The sequence below is a fragment of the Ciconia boyciana genome, chromosome 2, assembly GCF_034638445.1.
Source record: "Ciconia boyciana chromosome 2, ASM3463844v1, whole genome shotgun sequence".
In the NCBI taxonomy this organism is placed as follows: Eukaryota; Metazoa; Chordata; class Aves; order Ciconiiformes; family Ciconiidae; genus Ciconia; species Ciconia boyciana.
Genome location: NC_132935.1, coordinates 156,721,041 through 156,744,302, shown reverse-complemented (window position 1 = coordinate 156,744,302; position 23,262 = coordinate 156,721,041). Strand labels below are relative to the sequence as shown.

At 42.5% G+C, this 23,262-nt stretch overlaps 1 protein-coding gene across 3 annotated transcripts in view; it reads right to left on the bottom strand.

The window, feature by feature from the left end:
• The window catches only part of ADARB2 (adenosine deaminase RNA specific B2 (inactive)), a 324,992-nt gene that overhangs the window by 12,577 nt on the left and 289,153 nt on the right, over nt 1–23,262 (bottom strand). For all 3 annotated transcript variants that reach the window (XM_072854663.1, XM_072854665.1, XM_072854666.1), the window contains exons 7-8: nt 12,622–12,790; nt 553–734 (exon numbers count right to left, since the gene is read on the bottom strand). In XM_072854663.1, coding sequence (XP_072710764.1) covers nt 553–734; nt 12,622–12,790 — 351 coding nt within the window. The remainder of the gene's footprint in view (nt 1–552; nt 735–12,621; nt 12,791–23,262) is intronic.

The following is a 23,262-nucleotide window of genomic DNA, read 5'->3' as shown; positions in this document are numbered from 1 at the left end:
CTGCTGAGCAGGCAGGGTCTCCTGCATGAACGACCAGCCCTTTCCTTATGGCCATCTGCTCCAAACACAATGGCTAGCAAGTGGTGAAGGAGCAGGGGCTCTGAGTAAGGGGCACTGGTGGCAGGGCTGCATGCATGGCGCCAGAGACGCGAGGGCTGGTTCTCCTGACTCCGCACATTCGTGTGTTCTCTGGGTGAGGGAGAGCCGGACAGGAGAGAGTTAAACCTAAAATTTACTGAAAACCTCCTCCCTGGTTTTTAGAAATCTTGTACTTAGTCGTACACTTTATTCCACTTTTAGCATTCTTTGTACAGTGTTTGTTTTCCTAGTCAGCTTATATCCACTACTGATCCTTTTCATGGTCACTGCATATGAAAAAGGAACTGGATTTAAAAGCATCGGTTTCTTCATTCTACAAATTCATACTCTGCAGGAAAAAAAGAGGCATGAGCTAATGGTTTACTTACAAACAAGTAAGCTCTCCTGTTGGTGACCAGCACAATTAGTGATGGGGGAAGGGATCATTTGTCTTGCAGGCAGGTGTTTGCTTACCACTGAGAAGCAGCTGATTGCGCCGGTATGAAGCTGGCAGCTGACCAATGTCTTCTATTCTATGGCTCATTACCCGGGAAAGGTGACCAGTGTGATAGAGGCTTCCCACGATGATGCTGTGCAAGTACATGGGTTCGATGAAGGAGCTGAGGAGAGCACCTTGGAGCCCAAGGATGTTCCATCTGGAAAAGAAATTCAGGAACAATAAAACACATGGGTGGAGGAATGGCCACAAGAGAACTGCCCTGGGAAAATCAGCAAAGGCCAGCACATGGGTTGGAGGGATGAGGGATGAAACTGTTCCTGTCCCTGTCCTATGATGCGTGAAGCACTGCACTGTTGGGTTATTATATACCTGTGGACTGAATCCCCCTCTATGATGGTTGTAGATTACTGTGATGCCACTGACTTAAGGGACATATTTCTGTCTTGTGTTATTGCAAACAAAGGCCTCCTGTTGAGAGCTATTCTTCATAAAAGCATTTTGTGTTTGATGAACGTTCATTTAGCATGTCTTTAGCAGGATTTCAATTTTTTTTCTGCATCTATAATTTTACTCTTGCAATGGCAGAGCTAAAATGAGTGTTTTTGTTATTGTACCTTTATTTACCCTCTGTCATACATTACTGCCATCCCCTAGCTATACAGCCAAGATAACATGTGACTTGGGTGTCCAAAATTCCAACAAATTTGTTGTGAATAATTTTTGAAAGCCTCACAGGCTGACATTTCCTTGCACAAATGATCATGCAGGTATGAAGACATCCATAAGAATCAAATCCTGGTCCTGAAGAGCTACACTTCTAGGCAATTTATTTGTAACCAATAGTTTGACCTGCTCTAAAGTGTTCAGTGGGATTGATATGTCTCACCCTGTTGCTGTCTTAAAGGTGCAACAGAGTGGTGGTGGAAACCTCGGGGCCTTCAATCTGTTAATGACTGTGGGCTCCATACTACCGCTGTTGGATTAGTTGCCAGAACTGTTCTGCATTTGCATATTCTATGAATTTTTACATCATGCTAGACACATGTATGACAGGACGCTTGCTCTAAATTCTTCAAGGGACAGGTAATTGGTTAAAAAGTGGAAAAATTAAAAAAGGGAAAGAAGTCATGATGCAGTTATCTTCTTGGCAAACCTATTCAGCTCAGCCCACCTAACAAGAAGTTGATCCCCACCACACAAACACTAACATGCTCTCTTACACTTGGATAATATTTTTATATAAGTTGAACGCTGTCAATCTGTTTGAATAGTTTTGAGTTCAGGAGTTCAAACTGAAAACGCTTCAGAAAATGTAGTTTTGGAGAGTGTCTTTTGGCTCATTAAAAACCAAAACACTGGCAACATTTGGAACTCCGTAGCTGACTGAAGGAAAGGGTAAGAGGTGCCTGCTATTTAAGGCAACATCCAGTGGCTGCCATGCTAAATAATGTGTTTAAAGCACAATCTCCATCAGCAGCAAGCATTATGTAGCTAATTTCTTACATCATTGTTCTTTTCATTAATTAACATTTCTCAACCGTTAGTGCAATTATTGCAGTGCCTCTGTGATGTATGTCTCTTTTCATGATTAATAAGGAGTCATTATATTTCCCTTTCCTGAAGCAGTCAATTAACACGGAATAGTTTCCATTAATTACTAAATGTTTAAAACCAGCATGCTGTACCTGGAGAGCAATCTGCTCTAAGAACCTGTGACACCAATTGCTTTAAAAAGTTCTCTTTAAATTTTATTCCAAAAACACAAGCAATTTAGCTGGCTATATTAATTTGCCTCCGAAGCAGGGCTGTGAATGAGAAACATCTTTTAATCTCATGCAAGAAAAGGCAGCCATCTGGCTGCTGAGGATTTCAGAGTCAGACTCTCCCTGTCTCCCTCTGTAAATGCAGGTCATTAAAGTAATGTGTTCATCTACATAAAACTCAAATGGAATATAAAAGGTAATATTTATATACAAACAATTTAGTCCCACAATTTAAACAGTCATTGGTTTTATGAAACATTTACTTTAGTCGATCAGATTTGCATAACTTCATTTGGGGGAAAAAAAAGTGTGGTCATTCCTGCAAATAACATCACTTTTAAAGGAAAGAACTAGCTGCCTCTGAGTAAATATCTTATCATGATGCAAAATTAATAATGCAAGCTTAAGAAATAGAATTGCGTTCAGCTGACAGTGCTAAGCCTCTGACCAGCTTCTAAGGCGAGTAAAAAAATTAGTGATATCTTTGTCCAGGTGGAAACTTGTAAGATAATCAGTATTGTTTTCAATGTTTACCATTTTCTTAAAAAACCCCTTGTGTATTTGATTGAAGGGGAGAAAAAAGCAGATACACAGAAAAACAACATATGTTCAACAATATTTGAATTTTAGCAATATGCATGTCACAAGAAATCATCTGAGCTTTATTTACCAAAGTAGGGAATTATGTTCAGATCATAAATTACAAGGTAATAATGATTATTTAATTTAAATTCTTTGCAAGGAACCTGCCTTTTCTTTAGAGATATTTCTCTGTCTCATTCTGAACATGTTCATCCTAGTGTAAAAAAGGATTCGGATGTCAATGGAATTACATTATTGGAAATCATAGTATAAACATGATCAGGTCATCCCTTATGTATTAAAAGCATTTCATAAACATTAATTAATTCTAACAATGCTGCTGTGAGGTAAAACCCCATTTTTATACACCCTGGGGAATCAAGGCAGAAAGGCAGTATGATTTGCTGAATGCTGTTCTATTCAGAGGCAGAGCTAGAGTCCACGGCTTCTGGATACAATAGTTGTTCCTTGAGACGCACCTGTTTTTCCATCCCAAAAGAAGACCCAGACAGGTGTAGAGGGCAATGAAACTTGTATATCAGCCATGGTGGGTTTTGACTTCAAGGTATAACTAGCTACAGGACAAACTGGGTGGGGGGGCTGGACCAAAAAAATGAGGGAGGAGAAACATAACAAAGAATACAGGGCACGAGAGCAAGCTGTGCCTGATGGGTAGAAGGTGGTGTAAAAAGAGACTGTCCCAGAACCAGACAGCATCCTATGGCAGGAAGGACAGAGAAATCAGAAAAGGTGCTGACACCGAGAAGGCAATATTCGGTGGGGACTGCTTGTGGGGTCTCCTTGAGCAACACCAAGGCTGGTGTCCACCATGGTGGCGGTGAAACAGGATGAGGGTGATGGCACTGCCACCTGTACACCGGCCACTTCCCGGTTTGACACAGCACTGTGTTGGTAGCATCTGTTCAGAGAAGAGGGATGAAAAAGCAGACAAGGAGCTTTGCTTTCAAGTCCAGCCCAGGTGTGGCAAAGTTTTTGGCCAGTTGTCTCATTCTGGAAAGCAGCCCTGAGCACGTACATGAGTCCCGCTGAGGCCTAGGGAAAGAGGGGTCCTGTGCTGAGCTGGCCAAAATGAGACCCTTTGCTGCTGCTCTTGTCCTGCAGAGCACAGTAAAAGCACATTAATGATGGGGGAAATTTTCATTTACTCATTCTGCTTCTGCTCTGTGGATAAAAAGACCTACCTTGGAGGGCACCCAGTTCAGTATTTTGCATAAACAATAGATTTAACTGACAAATATTTGGGAGAAGGTCTTTTATCCTGTGTATTGTTCACCCCTTGACCAACACACATGGCTAATGTACTGACTTGGTCCTTTGATATCTGAACATCTATGGAATTATTTGTAGGTAGATGATAGGGAAAGATCTGTCTGAGCAACAGTGAAACTATCAATAAGGGTGTTCATTTTGGAGCTATTTCTCTGTAGCCTAATTTAGGTCCATGAAAGTAGCTGTGTTCCCATCTGTAACAAAGTGCTCTCTTCAAATGTGGCTTTTCAAAATAAAATTATTATTCAGAGCAATGCAGTGTTACATTTTGGGTCCTCAATATATCAAAGTGACTTTTCTCGCTATGAGGAAATATGCTGGATCATTCTGAATTTTCCTAATTGTGCAAGATTTTAAGGGCTGTTTTCAAGGGCATGCATCTCTCTCATAACTCATATGCTACGTGCTTTGTAATAACCCTTCCAATAAAGTGAAAATCAACCCACTGCTCCCTTAGTCACAGATCTTATTTAAAAAACCCCAAATCTTCAGCAAGTAGGATCAATAAAACCAAATGTCTCCCTCTTTCACTTAAATATGGGAGTTTTGGTGCTTTAAATGGAAGGAAAGAATACCCTTCCTTTTGTTCAAACAGCAGATATTACTGCACTGTTTACAAAGACAAAATCCCGCGTCCGGTTTTCAATATAGATAATCCTTGAATAAATATATTTTTGCCTATTTGTCAATCACGGAAATGCCAGCGACGAGCTGGGAGGCATCCCAGAGCAGGCAGCCTTTCTTTAATTAGGCGCCGTGCTCCCCTGTCACCGGACGCGGGGCGGGCTGGGGTCCAGCCCCGTAGAGTCCCCATGCTGCTCCCACGCTCCTGGTAGCCCGGGACCACTGGCGAGGTGTGCAGGGAACTGTGTCCCCTAGTCATAACCACATCACAGCCTCTGCACCTGCATGCTGTAGCATCATCTCACCAAGCGAGCTGGCCACGGCCCCTCCTCAGGACCAGCCGAAATATGGATGATAAAAATACTGGGGAAGGGGCTTGGGGGCAAACCTATGGGGATGCAAAGGGCTGCAGCCTCACTCAGGTCAGCATGTGGCTCCTCGCCCATTGCTGAGACATGGTGTGACACCTGGAGCTCCTTCGCTGAGTATTTCCAGTGCCGGTTTGCACATAGCACTTCTCAAAGCCAAATGCTGACACGCTCCTGACCTCAAAATCCTTCGAAACTGAGATGTGGAGAAATTCGCACGATGCTTCAAAACATTTCAGGGAACTGTGTTCACCTACCACTGAAGCTCAGTGAGACTGAAGTGTCTCCTCAGGACCTTTGGAAACCTTGCCAATTAAAAAGCACTGCTGATGAATTTCAAAGCTTGTTTTGTTAAGGCTTTTTATAGAAGACACTATTTTTTGGTCATTATTAAGAGCTTTAAGTCTTACCCACTTGACGTGTTGATAACCTCCTGTACCACAGTTTCTATTACCAATATTTCCAGCTATGCTTCACACAATATAAATTGTTATTCGTGGTGGCCTGTGCTCAGCAGAACACCTGTGGTGTTCCTATTTATATGACCATTTAACTATTATTGGTTTGGAAACTGGAACTAGTGCATTAGTTTTTGATCTGTATTTTAACAGTAGGTGGTTTATATATGTTTTCTGGAACATACCTTGTGGTGAAAGATTGAAATTGAAATCTCAGTCACACAGAAAGGGGTTAAGAGAGAGAATTACAAATCATGTGCACAAATCATCTCTAACTGAAGATATGGCTGTGTTAATTGATTTTCCTTTACATTAATATGCACCCTTTGAAGTACCTTTTCTTAAGAGTTACCTTGTCAGGCTCAGTCTTCCCTTAACAATGGCTCTGGTTGACAGGCTAACACTAAAATAGATCTAAGAATGCCAATTTCTAACACTGACTTTTAGTCTTGCATTTTTATATGCTACATTTAAATACAGCTTAATGTGCTCAAATCATCTTGTAAAAATGCTACTTCAGACTCCCACTGCTAAATCCTGAAACAGTGCCTTAAGACTACATTGCCTTGCAATACTGTGAACATATTCTCAATAAAAATTCCTTCCTATTCTCTAGCTCGTGGGACCAAATAATCCACAAACCTTAGCCATGGGACAAGAATAGATTGTCAATGCTGTAATGCAAAGTTTGGAGGTCCTTTGTTATTGTTTGTGTCATTTTACAGGTGAGGTATAATTTAGATGTTTAAGGTCTTATTTAACCTCTGGACATAATGTCACTGTTTTTGTGAAGTACGAGGAAGTGGGTGACCATTAACCTGGTGGCAAGAAAATACACAGTCTTTTAAAGGTGACCTTTTGAGAAGCGGTAGTAAGAAAACATTTTTAAGGCCAGAGCTTACAAAATAAACACTGAATTCTGGCTTTTATTTGATGTATAAAGACAGTGTTTATGAGGATTGTTCCCTCCAAATCCTGCACCCTGAAAAGCATGTTCCCCAAGCCTGCACCCTGCAAGGGGAGCTGCAGATGACCGCTTCTGAAAAAGTGTCACAGCTCATGCACTTACAAGTACGTCTATACACTATTAGTGTGTGTAGATGTAAGTTTGATGCACAGAAAGCTGGCATCTCTCTGAAGGAAATACATCAGCTAGATATCCAGTGAGCGTGAACGTGCTCTACCCTGGCCATGGCTTAAGGTCTCCAGTCCCCTTGCTAAGATCTATCAAGGAAGAGGGTCTTGGGGAAGAGCAGTGCACTGCACAAGTCAGTCTCTAATGGAACACCCAGATAAGAACTAACTTTTTAAATAAACCTTCGTGTTGAGTGCTTCGATCAAGATCCTCAAAATAATTTGCACACGCATGGCAGTGGAGGTGATGTGATGACATAGGACCTGGGAACGCCTGTTTATGCTATGGGTCTGCTGTGTTGTGGAGCACGGCGGTGGCCTCCTCCATGTGCTCCCAGCACTATTGCAATTCTCTGCCAAAGCACAGGCAATGGCAATTATTAAACCTTTCTGTGCAGCTATTTGGGAAGGGGGAACGCCCTGCTGTTTTGGATTGATTGATGCTGGGAGAAATAATTTCTCTAATTTCTCTGCATGGAAGAAGAAGGGACTCAGGTGCTGTTGATGAGATGTATAAACTTGGTGAGTTCAGAGCACAGAACAGGAAACTTTATACCGAAGGGAGGACAGGCGGTACATATCATCAAACCAGGTGCACGGTGGGGATGAGCCATGGTGGAAGGAGGCTGGCCTGAGGCTCAGACAGTGTTTCCACAAATCAGAGGGCAAACCTTATGGAAGGGAAGGAGGCTTCCGTACTCTGTGGCAGACTCTGACTTTCCCCTACAAGTCTATCCAGAGGGACTTGAGTAAGAGAAGTGCATGGTTATTTAATATTTTGTCTAGACTTTCATATTTCTTCTGCTGTAGGAATAAGGAGTAGAGTTTCCAACATTTGGAAATTCTTATTTATATATGCATGCATTTGATTGCATGAACTATGACCTGCAAATCTGGCATACATGTACACACTTTGTGTGCTGTGGGAAGCCAGCAGTGCCGTGCAGGGCGGAGGAGAGGCTCAGAGCTGGGTGGCTTTGAGCAGCTGGAGACCTTGTCACTGAAGGGGACACAAACAGAGAGCCGGTGTCCCTGGGGCCGCAGGGCACCACAGGGTGCTGCAGAGCTCACCCCTGCAGGCAGCGGGAACCTGGGCGCCTCTCAGTCCTCACTGGTGTGAACATTTCTGAGGGTCCGAGACAGAATTTACTGCTGAACCTTCCTAATGTTTGGTCATTGCATTTGGATCCTCACAGAGGAGCTGAACTATAGAGATATCCTTGTTTTTACCTAAATAAATGTGTGCACTTGTGTATCTGTGTGTGCATGCCTGTGTGTGTATGTGTGTACCTACGTCAATTTTGCTTCAAACATTTGTCTGCTCATGAACAGCAACTACAGAGCCTTCCACCAGCAGCAGCATTAACCTTGCACTGACCTAATAAGCAAAGGTACGAGCTGCTCCTGCATCTAGCCTTAGTGTGAGAGAGGGAGATGAAAAAGGGTTTAATTTGGCCCATTGTATGAATGGGTTTGCTGTCACTAAAAGCCTAAATTCTCTTAGGGCTGTGATGTCTGTGCTGACATAAAGGTCTTAATGTACATACAGGTTGTGATTAGCATCAAGAAAATGTTATATGACACAAATTTTTCCCCAAATGGCTGATCATTTTCAAAATTAATTTGCTCATGGTATTGCTGTTTTTTCACAAGTGTGTACAGTGTACAGTACAGAGGAAAATGGAGGTCGAAATCTTAGGTGTTAGTGTAACAAATGAACTTTTGGTCCAAAGAATGTGATTTAATCCTAAAACCTATGGCACTGAGAGGTTGAACTCTCACTGTGAGACTGCACTGTGAGACTCGCCAAAGTTGTGAGTGTAAAATCTAACGCTCTCTTAGAGTGGGTTATTTGGGGATTCACAGAGCCCAAACTTTAAATTTACAGATATAAATGCATAGGTTTTTAAAGCCAGAAGGAACCACCAAGATCTAGTCTGACCTCCTCTATAATGCAGTTGCAGAATTTCACCTCGTAATTCCCTGCCTGAGCCAAATAACATGAGTATTCATGCCAGAAGTATTTGTGCTTTAATTCAGTAAGGGAATAGGTATGATACCAGGCTGTTTATCCTGCAATCTCAACACAGCCAGAGCCCAGATAATGTATACCAAGCTTCAAATTCTCTCAAACTTGTGGTGATAGTAATAAAAATTGCTAAATGCCTTTGAATAACAAATAAATCTGATTAAACCACTCTCTGCTTATGGCTATTCTGTGAGCAAGAGAGAACATAAATCGTTAGATACATGATTTATAGAATATTATTCACTTTTCTGAGTAACTCTCTCCGTTCTTGGGTCTTTGATATTCTGATAGCAATGTCCTTTGCAAATAATGCAAAATGATGTATATTTTAGCAGCTACTGGCTAGGTTCTCAAGAGGAAACATTCTCTAATAGCCCAGTGCTCCTGAGGGGCTTTTACAAGCAATAAAGTCCAAAGTATACAAGCTAGATTTTTGTCAAATCTTGCTTATACAAACATGAATTTCAGCTTTGAAGATCTTTTTTTCTCATTGCCAGACAAGTCCAGATGATGTGCAACCAGAGTCCTGCATCCTGCAGACATTTGAAGGGTCAACTGTCTAGGTGGCAGAGCAAATATTTCGCGTCTGAAGTGTCGTACAGAAACCACCTACTGATCTCTTCAATGGGGGCAGGAGCGGGGAAAGAGCCCTCACACAGCAGTCTCCTCATCCACTGAAGTCTGTACTTTCTATGGCCAGTGGTGAAGAAGGCAGAAAACAGCCCCATATGTGGTGAAACAAAGGTCAGGTGAAGAAACCTTTGATTTCTTCCTCTTACAGGTGAGGATAAGAAGGATAAAAACTGATTGTAGATCATATTTAATGTGGTAAACTGAATTTTGGGATAAAGTGTTTTGAAGATGCCATATCTTCTCACCACTCTTTGCCAAGCTCTACATAACATTTACAGCAGCCAAAAATCTCTGGCAACATTGTCATCGGTGGCCAGCCCTGAGGGGAACTCTTATTTTCTGCCATGCAAGATTTGGTGTTGTGAACGTTTCCTGCAGTATTGGTGCTTTGTTTTCACTAGCACAGTGATTCCCAAACTAAAACGTGTGAACCCAACTGAAGTCATGCCACAAATATATGCAGTTAGGAGCCTGGTGGAAATAAAATTGCAGAACCAGGTCTCACAATGTGACCACGAGAGAGAAAGGAAGGGAAAGGAAGGGAAAGGCATGACCTCCAAGTGCAGCCAGGGTTGGGAACATCTCTAGACAGCCTTGGGCACTCTCTCCAGAAGCTTTCAGACTCTTCACCATGGTACATGCCATGGCAATGCCCCCAGTACTTTCTGGACTCCATTTGCCTTTCTCGGTTTCCCTTGTGAAAGGGTATTTTTTTTTTTACATTCGATTCCATACTCTCTGCTTATTAACTTTGAATTTTTCTCCTCAAAATCCCTCATCCCTTGGGTCCCTCATCTGGTTTCCACCACTTTTAGTTACTGGAGCTGCCCGCACCAGACCCACAAATAACCTCTTCTATGATCATTTCCCATCTCTACCCTTCCCCTTTATTAGGAATGACCATTCCCTCTTCCTTGAAACTCTAAGCCTTCATTGGTTTCTGGATCTCAGTCTTTTCTCTTCATCTGCTAATTCAGCAGCTGTTCTACCAGTTTTCCCTGTACCAGAGCTCTTAACCTGACCAAGGAGCCTGTGGTGCTTGGAAGTGGTGTGTCTGTGGAAGTGGAAGTGGGTGGGACAGAGGGGAGCTTCTCTGTGTCAGCTTCCAGCAGATCTGCTGGGAGACACACCGGGTTAGGAAATTTGTCAAGAAGATGCAGTAGGAAAGGCCAACTGGATTGGGAGTGGCTGAGCTGCCCTGTTAAATAAAAAAACGCTAAACCAAACTACTGAAACTCTATGGCTTTTGGGACCTGTAGGTGAGGCACTGGCTGCTGATTTTGGCACAGGCTTGCGCTGCTCTCACCACAGCAACCCTTTAGCTGCGTCCATCATTGCATGCATGGCCGTTTGCTCTGCAAAATGTTTTGCAGATTTCCTTGGTGCAATGCAACATGCAAATATCCAAACTTCTGAAGCATTTGTAGTGCCACAATGCTACCACTATTCCTGCAGATGTTGCTTTTTCCACTCCTTTTCTCAGCCTCAGAGCTTTTAACTGTCCCTGTTGAGAATAAACATTTGCTGTTCAAAGCAGGGAATAACAACTGCTGATTTTTTTTTTTTTGTCTAGGAAAATCCCATGCCCGTTTGAGTTACAGTGCAAATAAATAATAAAAAATCCAGCAATTCATACAGTATTGCAATAATAATACCAAAGATGAGAGCTGCACAATTTTTTTTTTATCCTGGAAAAACTGGTAGGTTCTTTTTTTCTTCACAGACCTTAGTGCTGTTTAGATATGTGGCAACAAGGAAAGGATTCACTGAAAGTGCTTAGCAGATGTGCTTGGAGAAAACCCAACTTCTGAGACTGTGCATTGCAGTCAACATCCCCACCAATAGCAAACGTAATACTGTTTGCAAAGCTGATATTTAATTCACTGGCTAATGACATTCAAAACCACAGAGAATGCAATATTTCCATTCTCGAACTTAAATTTGTTTAGTTTTTTGAGTCCATATGAGTCTGAATTTGGAAAACCCAACTGCGTCTAAAAACAGTGCAGGAGATCCACTGACAAGTTTGGGTTTTCTGTTATTTCTTTGTGAATAAATGAAAACATTATAGCAGAAGTTGCTCTTTATGCTTCATGCAAACACAACAGTTGTGACAATTGCACTTAGCAGAGGGTGGATTTTGTGAGTCTGTTAGTATTTTCATGTGCTGGTTCAGTGATGCATTTTTCTGCCAAAATGGCAGGCTTTGCTAAGCCTACAGACTAATTTAACTTCAGTAGGTCATCCAGTTAAAGCTAAGAGCAGAATTTATGCATTTGCATTAAACAAAAGCTTTATGCTTTTTTGAAAGATTATGTTTATATTGGCCTTTAATAATTGGGCCAAATTCTCAGCTGATGTAATTTAACTGAGTTCTTAGGCATGATATTCCAGCAGAGAATTTGATCATAACATTTACATTTTTATTGCTATAATGTAATGTATTTTACATGTAGAGCTGCATCTATAGCTAATGCACATAATATATATATAATTATGAGCATAAGTATCCACGCATGTATAGATATATACTAATAGTATAATAAGTAACCATCCAAAAGCACACACTTTGTTTTCAGTTTGTGCTAGCCATCATTTGCTATTAGTTAACACCCTAAAATGAGAATGGTGAATGTGTTTACATTTTATGTGCCACCATGGAATAATTATGAAATATTTATTATACGACAATTATTCTGCATAAATATATGTTGTATTTACAGGACAGAGCAGAAAGCCACAGAGGGGGCTGTGACATGAAAGTTCTGCAATGACATTCAAAATAGTAGAAATATTCCTAACAGCTTTTAGGGTTTTATCCAATAGGGTGCAGACGAGTTAAGTTTATCTGCATGATGGTTGGTTTGCAAGTTTTGGGGTAAATGATCCAATAAGAGCAGAGTGGATGTATTTTATTTGCACACTGAAATTCTATTGGCAAAAATGCTGCAAAGACAGTTTATATTTTTGTCACACTGTAAAAAGCAACTAACGACCCATGGAATATTTGGGAAAATGTCCTATTTACATTCCGTCCTATTCATACCGTCTGTTTTTGCATACAAAGGAGGTCTTTGTTTCCGCAGGGTTTGTCAGCACCTGCTAGTTACTCCCCACCAGTAGCCATAGTCCTCTGTGGCATCAAACTTCATGTCCACATGCAAAGAGTTTTGTGATGTATATACATCAGGTGCTACGATACCTGGCGATTTTGTCTGTACAGGACATGGTGATGAGCTGCTCTCCCAGCAACACGCCGTCCCACGTCTGAGCTGCGTTATGACACCGGACGGGTATGGTTCCTTCTCCAGACTCAATCTTTGTTCGGAGATGGCCACGGTATTTTCTCACTATGTGCTTGCTGCTGTTCACTGGGCAAAATAAACACAAGAGGCAATAATTAAATGTTTTTAGAAAGAAACTGAGAGGCTGCGTTGATGCTATAGCTTGCCTTTGCAGAACCACCTGTGGAGGTCCTTTAAATTAGATGCAAAATTAGATGAGATTACAGCCCAAGAAAGCAGCACAATGGAGAAAGTATGTGCTCCCTAGCATGGTTCTCTTTTCACATCAATCAAAACTTTCACAAAGTACATGCTGAGCTCATGTTCCCATTCCCATTCCCTGCCATATTTAAGAAGAAAAGAGGTGCTCTGTTTTTTAAAGCAGCAGTACAATATCTTGGTTTTACTCCATGCTTATAGGATTGAGCTGTGTCAGGGGAATATTTGGAAAACCTTCATTCAATGAGTGTGATCAAAGACTCACCTGCCTAACCCAATCCAGTCCAATAGCCTAGTGTGGTATTCAGTGGCTTTTTCTGAATAATTTCAGAACTGAGGTTCTAGTTTGTTAGCAAAAAATTTCACTGAAAATTCTCAAAAGCTCAAGTTTTAAACTCTGGATGAAAAGCAACTCAAAACTGGGTAGTTATTAATTGCTTAAATTCCCTCTATAATCTCCCTAAGTGAGGTACACTACCGCTTTGTGTCATACCGATATCTTTTACGCAATTGCCATCCATCACTTCAGTGATATTATATATTTGAGTGCAAGGCAGCTGCCTTGGGGGTTGGCACAGGGCAAGCAGCTAAAGCACTTGTCCTGTGCTGCAGTGAACTTCACTGAGTCCTGCAGATATGCAGTAAGTGCAGGAGATAATGACATTTCTAAAGTACTTTATTTTTATGAAAAGGGAAAACCTGAAGTTCATTATCAAAATCTTACCCTCTTTATACCGCTACTTTACCACTGGATATTTTGGTTGTAAAAGAACAGCAATGTAGGAGCAAGGGAATCCTCTGGGTCTGCTCACTGTCTGACTCAGAGGGTTTCACTGGAGGACACCTTCTCCGTGAAGCAGACCTTTCACAATTTCCCTTTAGCCCAAAGGAAAATAATGAAAGAGGGTACATGATAGCCTTTGCTTTCAAGGAAAAGAAGCGTTGCTTCTACAGACGGCTTTTGACTGTATTTCCAACTCTCCAGTGTATTTTTCCATGGCCTGCCCCTCAGCTGGACCAGAAGGCTTCTGCCTGTGAAGGTAATGCTCCTCAGTGGGCTATGGGGCTGCCCGGGTTCCTGCCACCAAGTAACACGTGGGTTTCACAGGTTGTGGGGCTGATTGAACCTCCGGCTGTGAGCAGCAGGCTCCGTGAAGGCTCCCTAGCCGCCCGCTGCCTCCCTCTGTCATTTTTTACCTTCTTTGCTTTGTATGACCATTGTCTGTGCTGCGAGCTCTGGTGGAAGCAATTGATTGACTTTGGCTGCTGCCAATGGATGGTTTACAAAAAGGGAATGGGAAAATAAATTGCTTCAGCCCGTTGGGATTAGCAGAGGCAGTGAACACGTGTAGAACAGCAGAGTCAGCTGTGACCTGCCAGCAGACAGGCAGCTGAGCCCCCACTGATCATGGCCTCTTCTCGTTCTTTCTGCTTTTTTAAAACTTAAGATGAGGATGTGTGTGCCAGCAGTGGGCTGGACCAGGTATCAATTGGATTGACTGGCCATGGTCCCACCCAAACCCAGGCTCCATCATCTCCAAAACGTTTGCAAACACTGTAGGGTTTGTTTGTGCTGCTTCGGGAACCGACTTGGGGGGAGAGCGGTTATTGCACTGCCATCCCCATCTGCAGCGGTGTCCCGGGGGGGACGTGGGGGTACTTGTGCCCAGTTGTCACAGAGCACCTTACAAACTGAGACAGTGCAGTAACCACCAGACTTGGAGTACTGTGACTTCTCAAACTTCAGTCCTGAGGGAAACTAGGAAGAGCCGATGAATACAAGTAAAAAATTCAATAAGTAAAAATGCCAGACTCTCAGAAATGTCTCAGATCCCTCTCGTCTCAAATTGCTGGGCTGTGCCAACACTGTCAGGAAAATATTTTCACGGCCATGTGTGCTGATCCTAGGTACATCCCTCTTGCCTGGGGTGCCTCCTGCAGTATTGTTCAGAGGATGCTCTTTGGATGGGATGAGCTATCTGGGAACTGGTCCATATTTCTCTTGGGACTCTGCGGGGAAACTTGTTTTTTAAAAACTTCAAGCAGTGGTGAGCAGCATTTTTTATTATTAAACAATAGAGTCATGGGGAAAGTACCATGAAATTTGGACAACAAAAGGAGAAAGTGATCACTTCTGCTTAGCAAACACATCTCACTGAGCAACAACAAGAAATATATAGCAAAACCATTTTGCCTTAGTCTGCACACGCTGAGAACTGATGGCACGGCAGAGGTAGACCTCTGCCAGGGAAGCAGTGATGAGTGATTCAAGAGACTATTGCTGTTTTGGCTGGTAGAAAGTTTGACTTTAAGCAAATCAGTTCTCTTTTCCTAAGCATTCCCGCAGGTATAATGAAGATAATGATGCTTTCTTCTTCTGCAAATTCATTTAAAGGTACTGCTCAAAAACTATTTATGAAAACCAGATGCTAGCCTTTCAATAAAGATCTACCACAGGAGTCCACCTGCTGGAAATCCCCCAGGACAAAATGAATTTTTAGTGTTTCTTTCTCCATCTTTTTTTTGAAGAATGCTTTCCCTTGCTAGGCCTTTCTCTCCCCATTTTCCACCTCTCTCTACATTCCTCTCACTTTCTCAGCGCCCGCTCTGACCTTCCCCTGTAGGTGCATTGGTCTCCTAGATTACTCTCTTTTTCAGGCAGTTCACCATGTTGATATGCCTACATTTTGCATACGTGCAAAGGGACATGTAACTGCTAGGGAATTTTAGTGACTGCATGACAAGATGAGCAGCCCATCATTTATGTGACTTTGATTTCACTATGTAAATATTACCTAGTGAGGGGCAAAGCATCCCATGATGTGCTGACAGAGATAAGGAGGGAGCCAGTTCAGGGGAAGAAGAAGAAGAAGAAGCAGCCCTGCAAACAACTGTTGAGCACTTGGGGAATTTAAAGCATAGACCAACAATTTGAGGGGAAAGAGATCTGAAACATTTCTGTGAGACTGGGGGGTCTGCTTATTTAATTTTTTATTTGTCTATTTGATCTTCTCAGTTTCCCTCAGGACCGAAGGAAATACAAAGGCCAAAGTACTCCACGTCTGGTTGTTATTGTAGCATCTTAGCCCTGGCCTGCAAGTACCAGAAACTGAATAATAAAGTTTTTAAAAGCATTTAGGAAGTGTGTTCAAGTGCACAGACCATCTCAGTTTCCAAGTGCTCATATTAACTCAGCCCACGTGTCAAACTTTGCTCCCTGTAATGCGCATTCTACCCAGGGTGCAGCCAAGCAGACGGCATTAGGTGATAGGATTCAGGCAGCTGTGGCCAGTGTACGCTCACCCTGGGATACACTTCCACAGCACTGATAAGGGGTTTTAGCTGCTCAACTGCTATTAAATTCAACGGATAGGGTGTGACTAAAACCCTGTGCTGTACTGCCTGTCTCAGGCTGCTCACATTACTGGGATAGCCAGCACACATGCTCCAAAAGATGATCTGTAGCGTTTATATAAAATACTAATAACCCAAAGCTCTAAATACTTTCAGATTGGCAATGATTAAATAAATCCAGACCCGCAATTGGAATGTACTTAGTTCATTTTTAGCATGTCATCAAGTAGCGCAGGAAGACATAAATATTGAACAAAGAAGAAGATGAGGCTCTGTGTGTTTTCCACTGAAGTTGCAGACAGACTCTAGCACATAAGCTGCTTGTCAGCGTAAAAAATACAGTCCACTTGCTGGCACAGCCTGCTACGGATCATTTTAAAGCAGTTTCAGAAATATATTTATTTATGCAACTTAAAGTCACAAACTACAGCCTACTGCTGTTCTGCTGTTCAGTATGATCAAAGCATCAGTGACTATGAGCATTTCTGATCTTTGCTGCACTGGTTTTCCAACTGCTTAATCTCAACTAATTGCACGGGAGAAGGCGTCTGAGGATGCCATTTCAACCAGAACAAAATGTCAATTCAAACTGGAATTGGAAAGGACAAATTTAAAAATCATTTGGAGTGGATTTATGATGTGTGCTACACTCAGAAGTGGAAATTACTCCTCGGAGTTCCTAAAATAAAAAGGCGCTGGCTTCTTAATTATTAGATTAGAAATTTACACAGGTGCCTTGTATTTAAAATCAGTGAAACCCACTGATTTCAAGGCTCGCCCCTTATTTTTGTACTTTCTGCAGGACCAGTTCTGGCTCAAATGGTAATGAAAAAAGCCCCTCCATATTTATTATTTAGTTGAAGAGTGGAGAGGAAATGGACGGTGATTAAACAGAATCACACGAGTAAGGCTCTGTCTGAAATTTTGCATGACTGCCTCAGAGGTTCATTTTCTCTTTCCCTGCTTCAGTGGAAGCTGTTCTCTCCTCATGAAAGAAGAAATAAAACAGCCTATCTTGCATTTTTTCAGTGCTGGACCCTGCATTCATCAACATGGTTTATAAAGCTTCCTTAGAGTGGTTTGAAACAAAGGGGTGGAAAGAGAAGTGTTAACATCTGACTGCCTTTGTATTTTGATGGTTATTAGAGATGCACTTTCCTCAAGCAGATGCTGAATAAGTGTACAATAGTACTATTTCTGGAAGTGTTGAAGTGAGCATCATGCCACGCTGAATGCTTTGGATGTGTCTCCTTTGCTGGCTAGGGTGGCTGGTCAAGTAAATCTCTGCTGCGTTGTGCTTTAGTGAGGCTAAAATGCAGTGGGCCAGCTTTTGAAAGCAAGAAAATTTAGGGATATTCTGAAAGACGACTGGATTTAGAAAAAAAAGAAGAGGTTCCCTCACAATGTGCAAAGCTGAATTGTGGCTTCTGAGGGTAGGATTCATCACACCAAGGGCTAGACAGGTAAAAGCAGTGGTGTTGTCTGAGGGTCTTTGGTGCTACCTCTGCAGCGAGTGCAGGGATGCATCCTTCCCGGGAGGGAACACAAGGACCTGCCTTGCACCGGTTAAAAGTACATCACGTTGAATCCCTTAAAGTCCGTATATGCTTTTAGAATGTAGGCCAGGAGGCCTATTGCATCTGAATGTGGTCCCAGGGGAGCTCTTCTGCTCACTCCCAGAACCATGCAGTGCAGATCTGGGGTTTGGACCATGTCATTAAACCCTGTATACAAATATAAATATTGAATACAAACTTTATCTGAGAATGTTACAAAACCTGGGACACCTGTCATTTGTGGAATGGAAATTAACAGTTGAAACTGAACTTCTTTACCTTTTCCCTCCTCCCTGCATCTTTCCTGGCTGAAATCCTGGCTTTGGACAGCAATCAGGTATACCATGACCTGATAAAAGATGTTACCTTCAGAGTATTATTCTTTCTCCTCATCATTAATCTTCAAATAACATTTTTGAATTTTTCTACTTCTTCCATAATTTCTCATCTGCCAATAGTTTCAAGTGATGTACAGACAAGGTGTGAAAGCAAAGGCAATTTGCCCATTCATGGTTCATCAATATGTGGTGTTTAATCCATAAGAAGAATCAGTGATGAGAAAAACTTGAAGTTTGAATCCAAAAGAACAGAAAGGAAATGACTGCATTATTTGTCCTTATCTGTTTTAAGTACGTATTAATTAAATTATGATCCTTGGTTTGGGCTGTGTTGCTAGAGATAGTAACAGTAGGAAGGGTTTAAGAATGTACTCCATCATAGTAAAGTTCATCACCGAGTGTTTTAATGAAAACTCTTCATTTTGTTCCATCAAAATGCCTTCATAATATGGTCACTGAGGGGCAAAATTTCATCTGTTCAGGTGACATAGCATTTTGCAAAGACTTTTTATTATTTTTGTAGAATAATATGAAATGTGTTGAATGCTCATCCTAGGGACAGGTGCTAGAATACCTTTATGAAACTAACTGCTAGGGTGGAGAACGGCACTCTAACACATGAAATCCATTTTGCCATTGTGCTAACTTCTAAGTAAGCCCTGGTCTCTCAGCAAGCTTTAACCCCTTGGGACAGAAAAAAAAATAATCTGAGAAATAGATCAAAATATGTACCCTACAAACTAGTTTTCTCTAATATCTGTTTTTGAGGAACCCCTGGGATCAAAATGTGAGTAACTAGTTAAAATTCTCTTTAAAACAATTTGTTGGCAATAAAGTCATGCACCATTTCCTCTGAGAGTTATAAATAACTGTTACAGGCAGAGGAATGAGCAGTACTGGGTCAGGCATGGAGGAGATCCTTGATGCCACCTACAAACCCAGGCTGCAGACACCAGCTTGCTCTGCAGAAGTGCATTAGTATGTTGAAGCCAAAAGCACAAGATTTATCAGTGGAATTAAGATTCTGTGCATGTGGCAATCAAGGAAAGTACAACTCAAACACTTCAAGATTATTATTTTTAATTAATAATTGCTCCTCTCATCTAAAATCAGGTGTGCAACGCCATTGCTTTGGAAGTGCAGCTGCCCCCGCAGAGCAAAGCCTAGAGACCTGGCAAAGGGCTGCACTGGCACTGTGAACTGTGTCACGCAGAAAACTTCTGCCTCTGAAGCCTTTGTGAGCCTTGTCACCAGCCACGGAAGCACATTAGCAGGTCTCCAGCAGTGTGGGGAGCTGCTGCTGGTGCCCAGGTCAGCAGCTGAGCAAAGCCAGGGCAGTGGCTGGAAACAGCAAGCGGAGAGCCAGATGCCCCATTCGTCGGAGGCCGGCGGGGACCAGTTGTTCACCTATGTCCTAAGCTATGCGTCATTGTATCTCTTTCCTATTTTTTTTAAATGAAAAATGTTTTCTCTTAAAGCTATGCTTTATCTTTTAAATATACTTTGTGTGAAAAATTGTAAACATCACTGAAATTGCTCATTTGGTGAAAATTCTCTCACCTGCCATGTTTTAATCAAAAAGTTTACACAAACATAAAAGGAATGTGTTATTCATCACAACCCTCTTTCTTTTATCAACAAAACATGCTGTTATTCATGTGGCTTTGGGATTTTTGTTCTTGTTTGGAAATTGAAATCTTCAAGAGTGATTTAAGAAAAATATTGTGAAACAAGTCAGCAAAATATGGAAACAGGAAATGAACCCCATGAGACAGAAGCAACAGAAATCTGTCAGTAATACTGACAGATATTGAGCCCCCCTGTGATTGGTATGAGCCCAGAAAGGCTGTGGTTCCTGCTGTGTCACCAGACATACCCTAGTTCAACTTCAGCTTCTGGAGCTGTAGGTGGAAATTACTGAGTAAAGATCTATGGTCTCTGGCTGGAGAAATTCAATCTAGATCATCAAGAAAGAGTCCCTGTTGGCCTTAAAAATCTATGGATTGTAATCACTAAATTATTCTGAATAATGATATAATAGTGCTTAGAATATATAGCGCTTTCAATTTTAATATCCTACTCTGAGCATTAATTGCCCTTCCTCAAAGTTGTGACAGCTGGATACCTTTTATTGCCATTTTACAGGTATGGAAATAGAAATGACCAGAGTAAGGTGAGTTGCTCAAAGCTAGCTAGTGAAGTACCAGCACAGTCATGGTTAGGATTAAATTGTTTGCCACTCTTATGCATCTGTCTTCAGATTTCTCTCTTCATAAGACTCTAAGAAACTCCCCAGGAATCTAAGGACTTTCAAAAGTCCCACAGAGATCTTAACTGGACCTGGAGTTGCCTGAGAAGCTTTATAAAACTCAACTCATGAGCTTTACCTGTGACTGCCACTCAGTGGAAGGGTAAATTAGACCAAATTAGATCCAAATGGGTGTAGTCTTTGCCCACAGGGATTTTTCCCAACTATGTTTGGATCTGTTCCACCCAAAATATGTGCTGTAATTAGGTGCATATCTCTAGCAGGGTATGGGATGTTGGGGGTGGAACTGGGGCAGCTGTGTCCAGGAGCATGCAGTCTCTTTGTCCCTGCTTCAGGGGACCTTGGAGAACCTCAGACATTATTATTCCTTGAGCTGGACAAATTCGGGGACAAACAGATTTTCTTGGTGAAATTTTCTACTACTATTCTGAAAGCTTCTCAGCCATGGCCTTTTGCTGATTAATGTAGCCTTTTTATCACATCTGAACATTGCGTCCAAATGCAGTGTTTTACAAAGCAGCAAAACCCATAACAAAGCAGAATCAATAAATACAGTGCAATTCCCTTTGGTGATTCAAGCATTCTGTTAAAATTAGGATCTGATTATAGCTGTGGAAACCTGTTTTCCTGAATCCTAACAAACACATTTTGCTTTACATGAAAGCTTTTCAAAGCTGTGGCCAATGCTGGCTTTGAGCAATACATAGTTTCCAGCATATTCTTTCACTTTTCCCAGATAGACACACACTGCGCTGACACATCCTTCTAAAAAATCTTATTTTCTACTTTAAAACTCCCCCTGAAACAACAAAACCCAAATAAGCAAAAGCAGCCAAGAATATCACAAGGAGAGGGAATTGGGACATTTTCAATGCATTATCAAAGCCAAAGAGTTTTCTCATGATGTATCAGTTCTGACAAAGTTTTATAACAGAGACTGAAGAAAGGGAGCTGTCTAGCTCAGCTGATAGTGAATTCACTGGAGCCCTGATCCAGGACTTGGGAAATACAGATTCAAGTTCTGCTTTGAGTCTAAGTGGCCTTGAATGAAAAAGCTCACCCTGAACTAGGCATGGAAGGAAATGCAGTACAGTTTTTTCTACCCCTTGTTAGTGTGCTGCTGACCAGGAGACATGAAAAATACAGGATGAGATCTCACTTTCACACAATTATTTTATTTCAAAAATTTGCCTGACAGGTTTTGATTTCTTTCCAGCCAGTCAGTACTTTGAAACCTGAAAGTTGTCCATGAAGTTAAGTGGTTATTCACTAGTCAGCTTTAGCAAAACTCCACTAAAAACCTAACTACCCAGCCTGGTGGAGATTGATAACAAAATACGAAGCAATAGCAAACTTTCACAGGTTGATTAAATGGCACTGAAAGCTTTAGGACTTTTAATGTAGCAAAACAAGAGCCTCTTCCAGAGGTGCATTCTGGGGTCAAGCATGATAATACCAACAATAAAACCACGAATGCTTTCACAATCTCACCACACTCTTTCTAAGCCTGGACATCACTAGTTTCTCTGTCAGGTTTAGGGGCTAGAGCTGACCCTAGGGACTGGCAAAAGGTTTAGTATTGCAGGCTGTGTAGGGCATCAGACCTCTCCTTTGGATTACCAAAAGCGATGGGATTTCCAGCAGCTAGAACGCCTGGACCACGTATTTGCAGACCCTCTGGCACTGCTGTTCTGTCTGAGCAATGGGTCTATCTGAACATGGAGATGCAACAGCTGCTGCTTCTGCAGCTTTTCCCTCAGGTGGCATCAGAAGGGCTGCAGGGTTCACAGCAAAGGCCCTGGGCCTTGGGCCTCTGCTCCTTCGGATCCCTCCAACATGAACTTTTTCTCTCCTCTCTCCTCCGTTCTCTCCCTCCCCTGCAGCCTTGGAGGAGCAGAGAGCGAGTAGGAGATGCTGGGGGAGGAAAAGCTTCTTGCAGCTCTGGAGCTGGGTCAAACCAGTGCCTGCAGGTCCTGTGTGGGTGCTGTGCTTTGGAAGAAGGAGAGGAGCTCCACTCATCCCAAAGCTTTCCAGAGTCCCCCCACCCCTCACAAGCCTTATGTTGCTGTCTTTTGCCCATTCCCCCCATCAAAGCCGAACATCACAGACCACCTCCCCCACCAAACTTTCCCATCCTCACCATGGCCGTCCTGTCCCAGGGTCCCACTGATCCCTCTCAGCCACACTTCCTTCTCCCGAAATCCCTTTGCCCACCCTCCCCAGAAGAAGGCGGCTCCCACAGCCTTAAGTCCCCACATGGACTTATGTTGGCTGTTGGGGAGAACTCTCTGAACTGGCTACACGCAGCACCACCTCCACACCTGGGAAGCCCTGAGCTAAATCAGACCACTGCTCAGACCTGCAGTGCTCGGCGGGACAGAGGACCGCTACACCTGGGCTGGGCTCTGCTGTCGTCCTTGCCCATCCCAGCCAGGAGCAAGCTTTGCTTCTGCTCCCGGCCACGGGTGATGTGTGTAAGTGATGGAGAGCACTAACCAGAGGGGACAGCCTCTGACCATGCTTTCCCTACCAAGTTAACTTGAGTGAAAGCAGCCGCGCTCTGAAACAGCATTTCAGCAGCCCAGGAGAATTGAGTTAGAAAAGAGGGCAATTACTTATAAAACCAGTGACTGCTAACAGACCCAAGCAGGGACGGAAGCTCCTTGACAGACCAGCTTCTAGTTAACTGTAGAAAGTCTTTGCATTTCCTCTTTATTTACTTGGGTAAATTGAGGCTGTGCCAGTGGCACAAGCAGGAAGGGGCCATCGGTTCAACAGGGCTTGATCTCGAAGGAGGCTGACAAAGGGTGCTGTGCTCACACC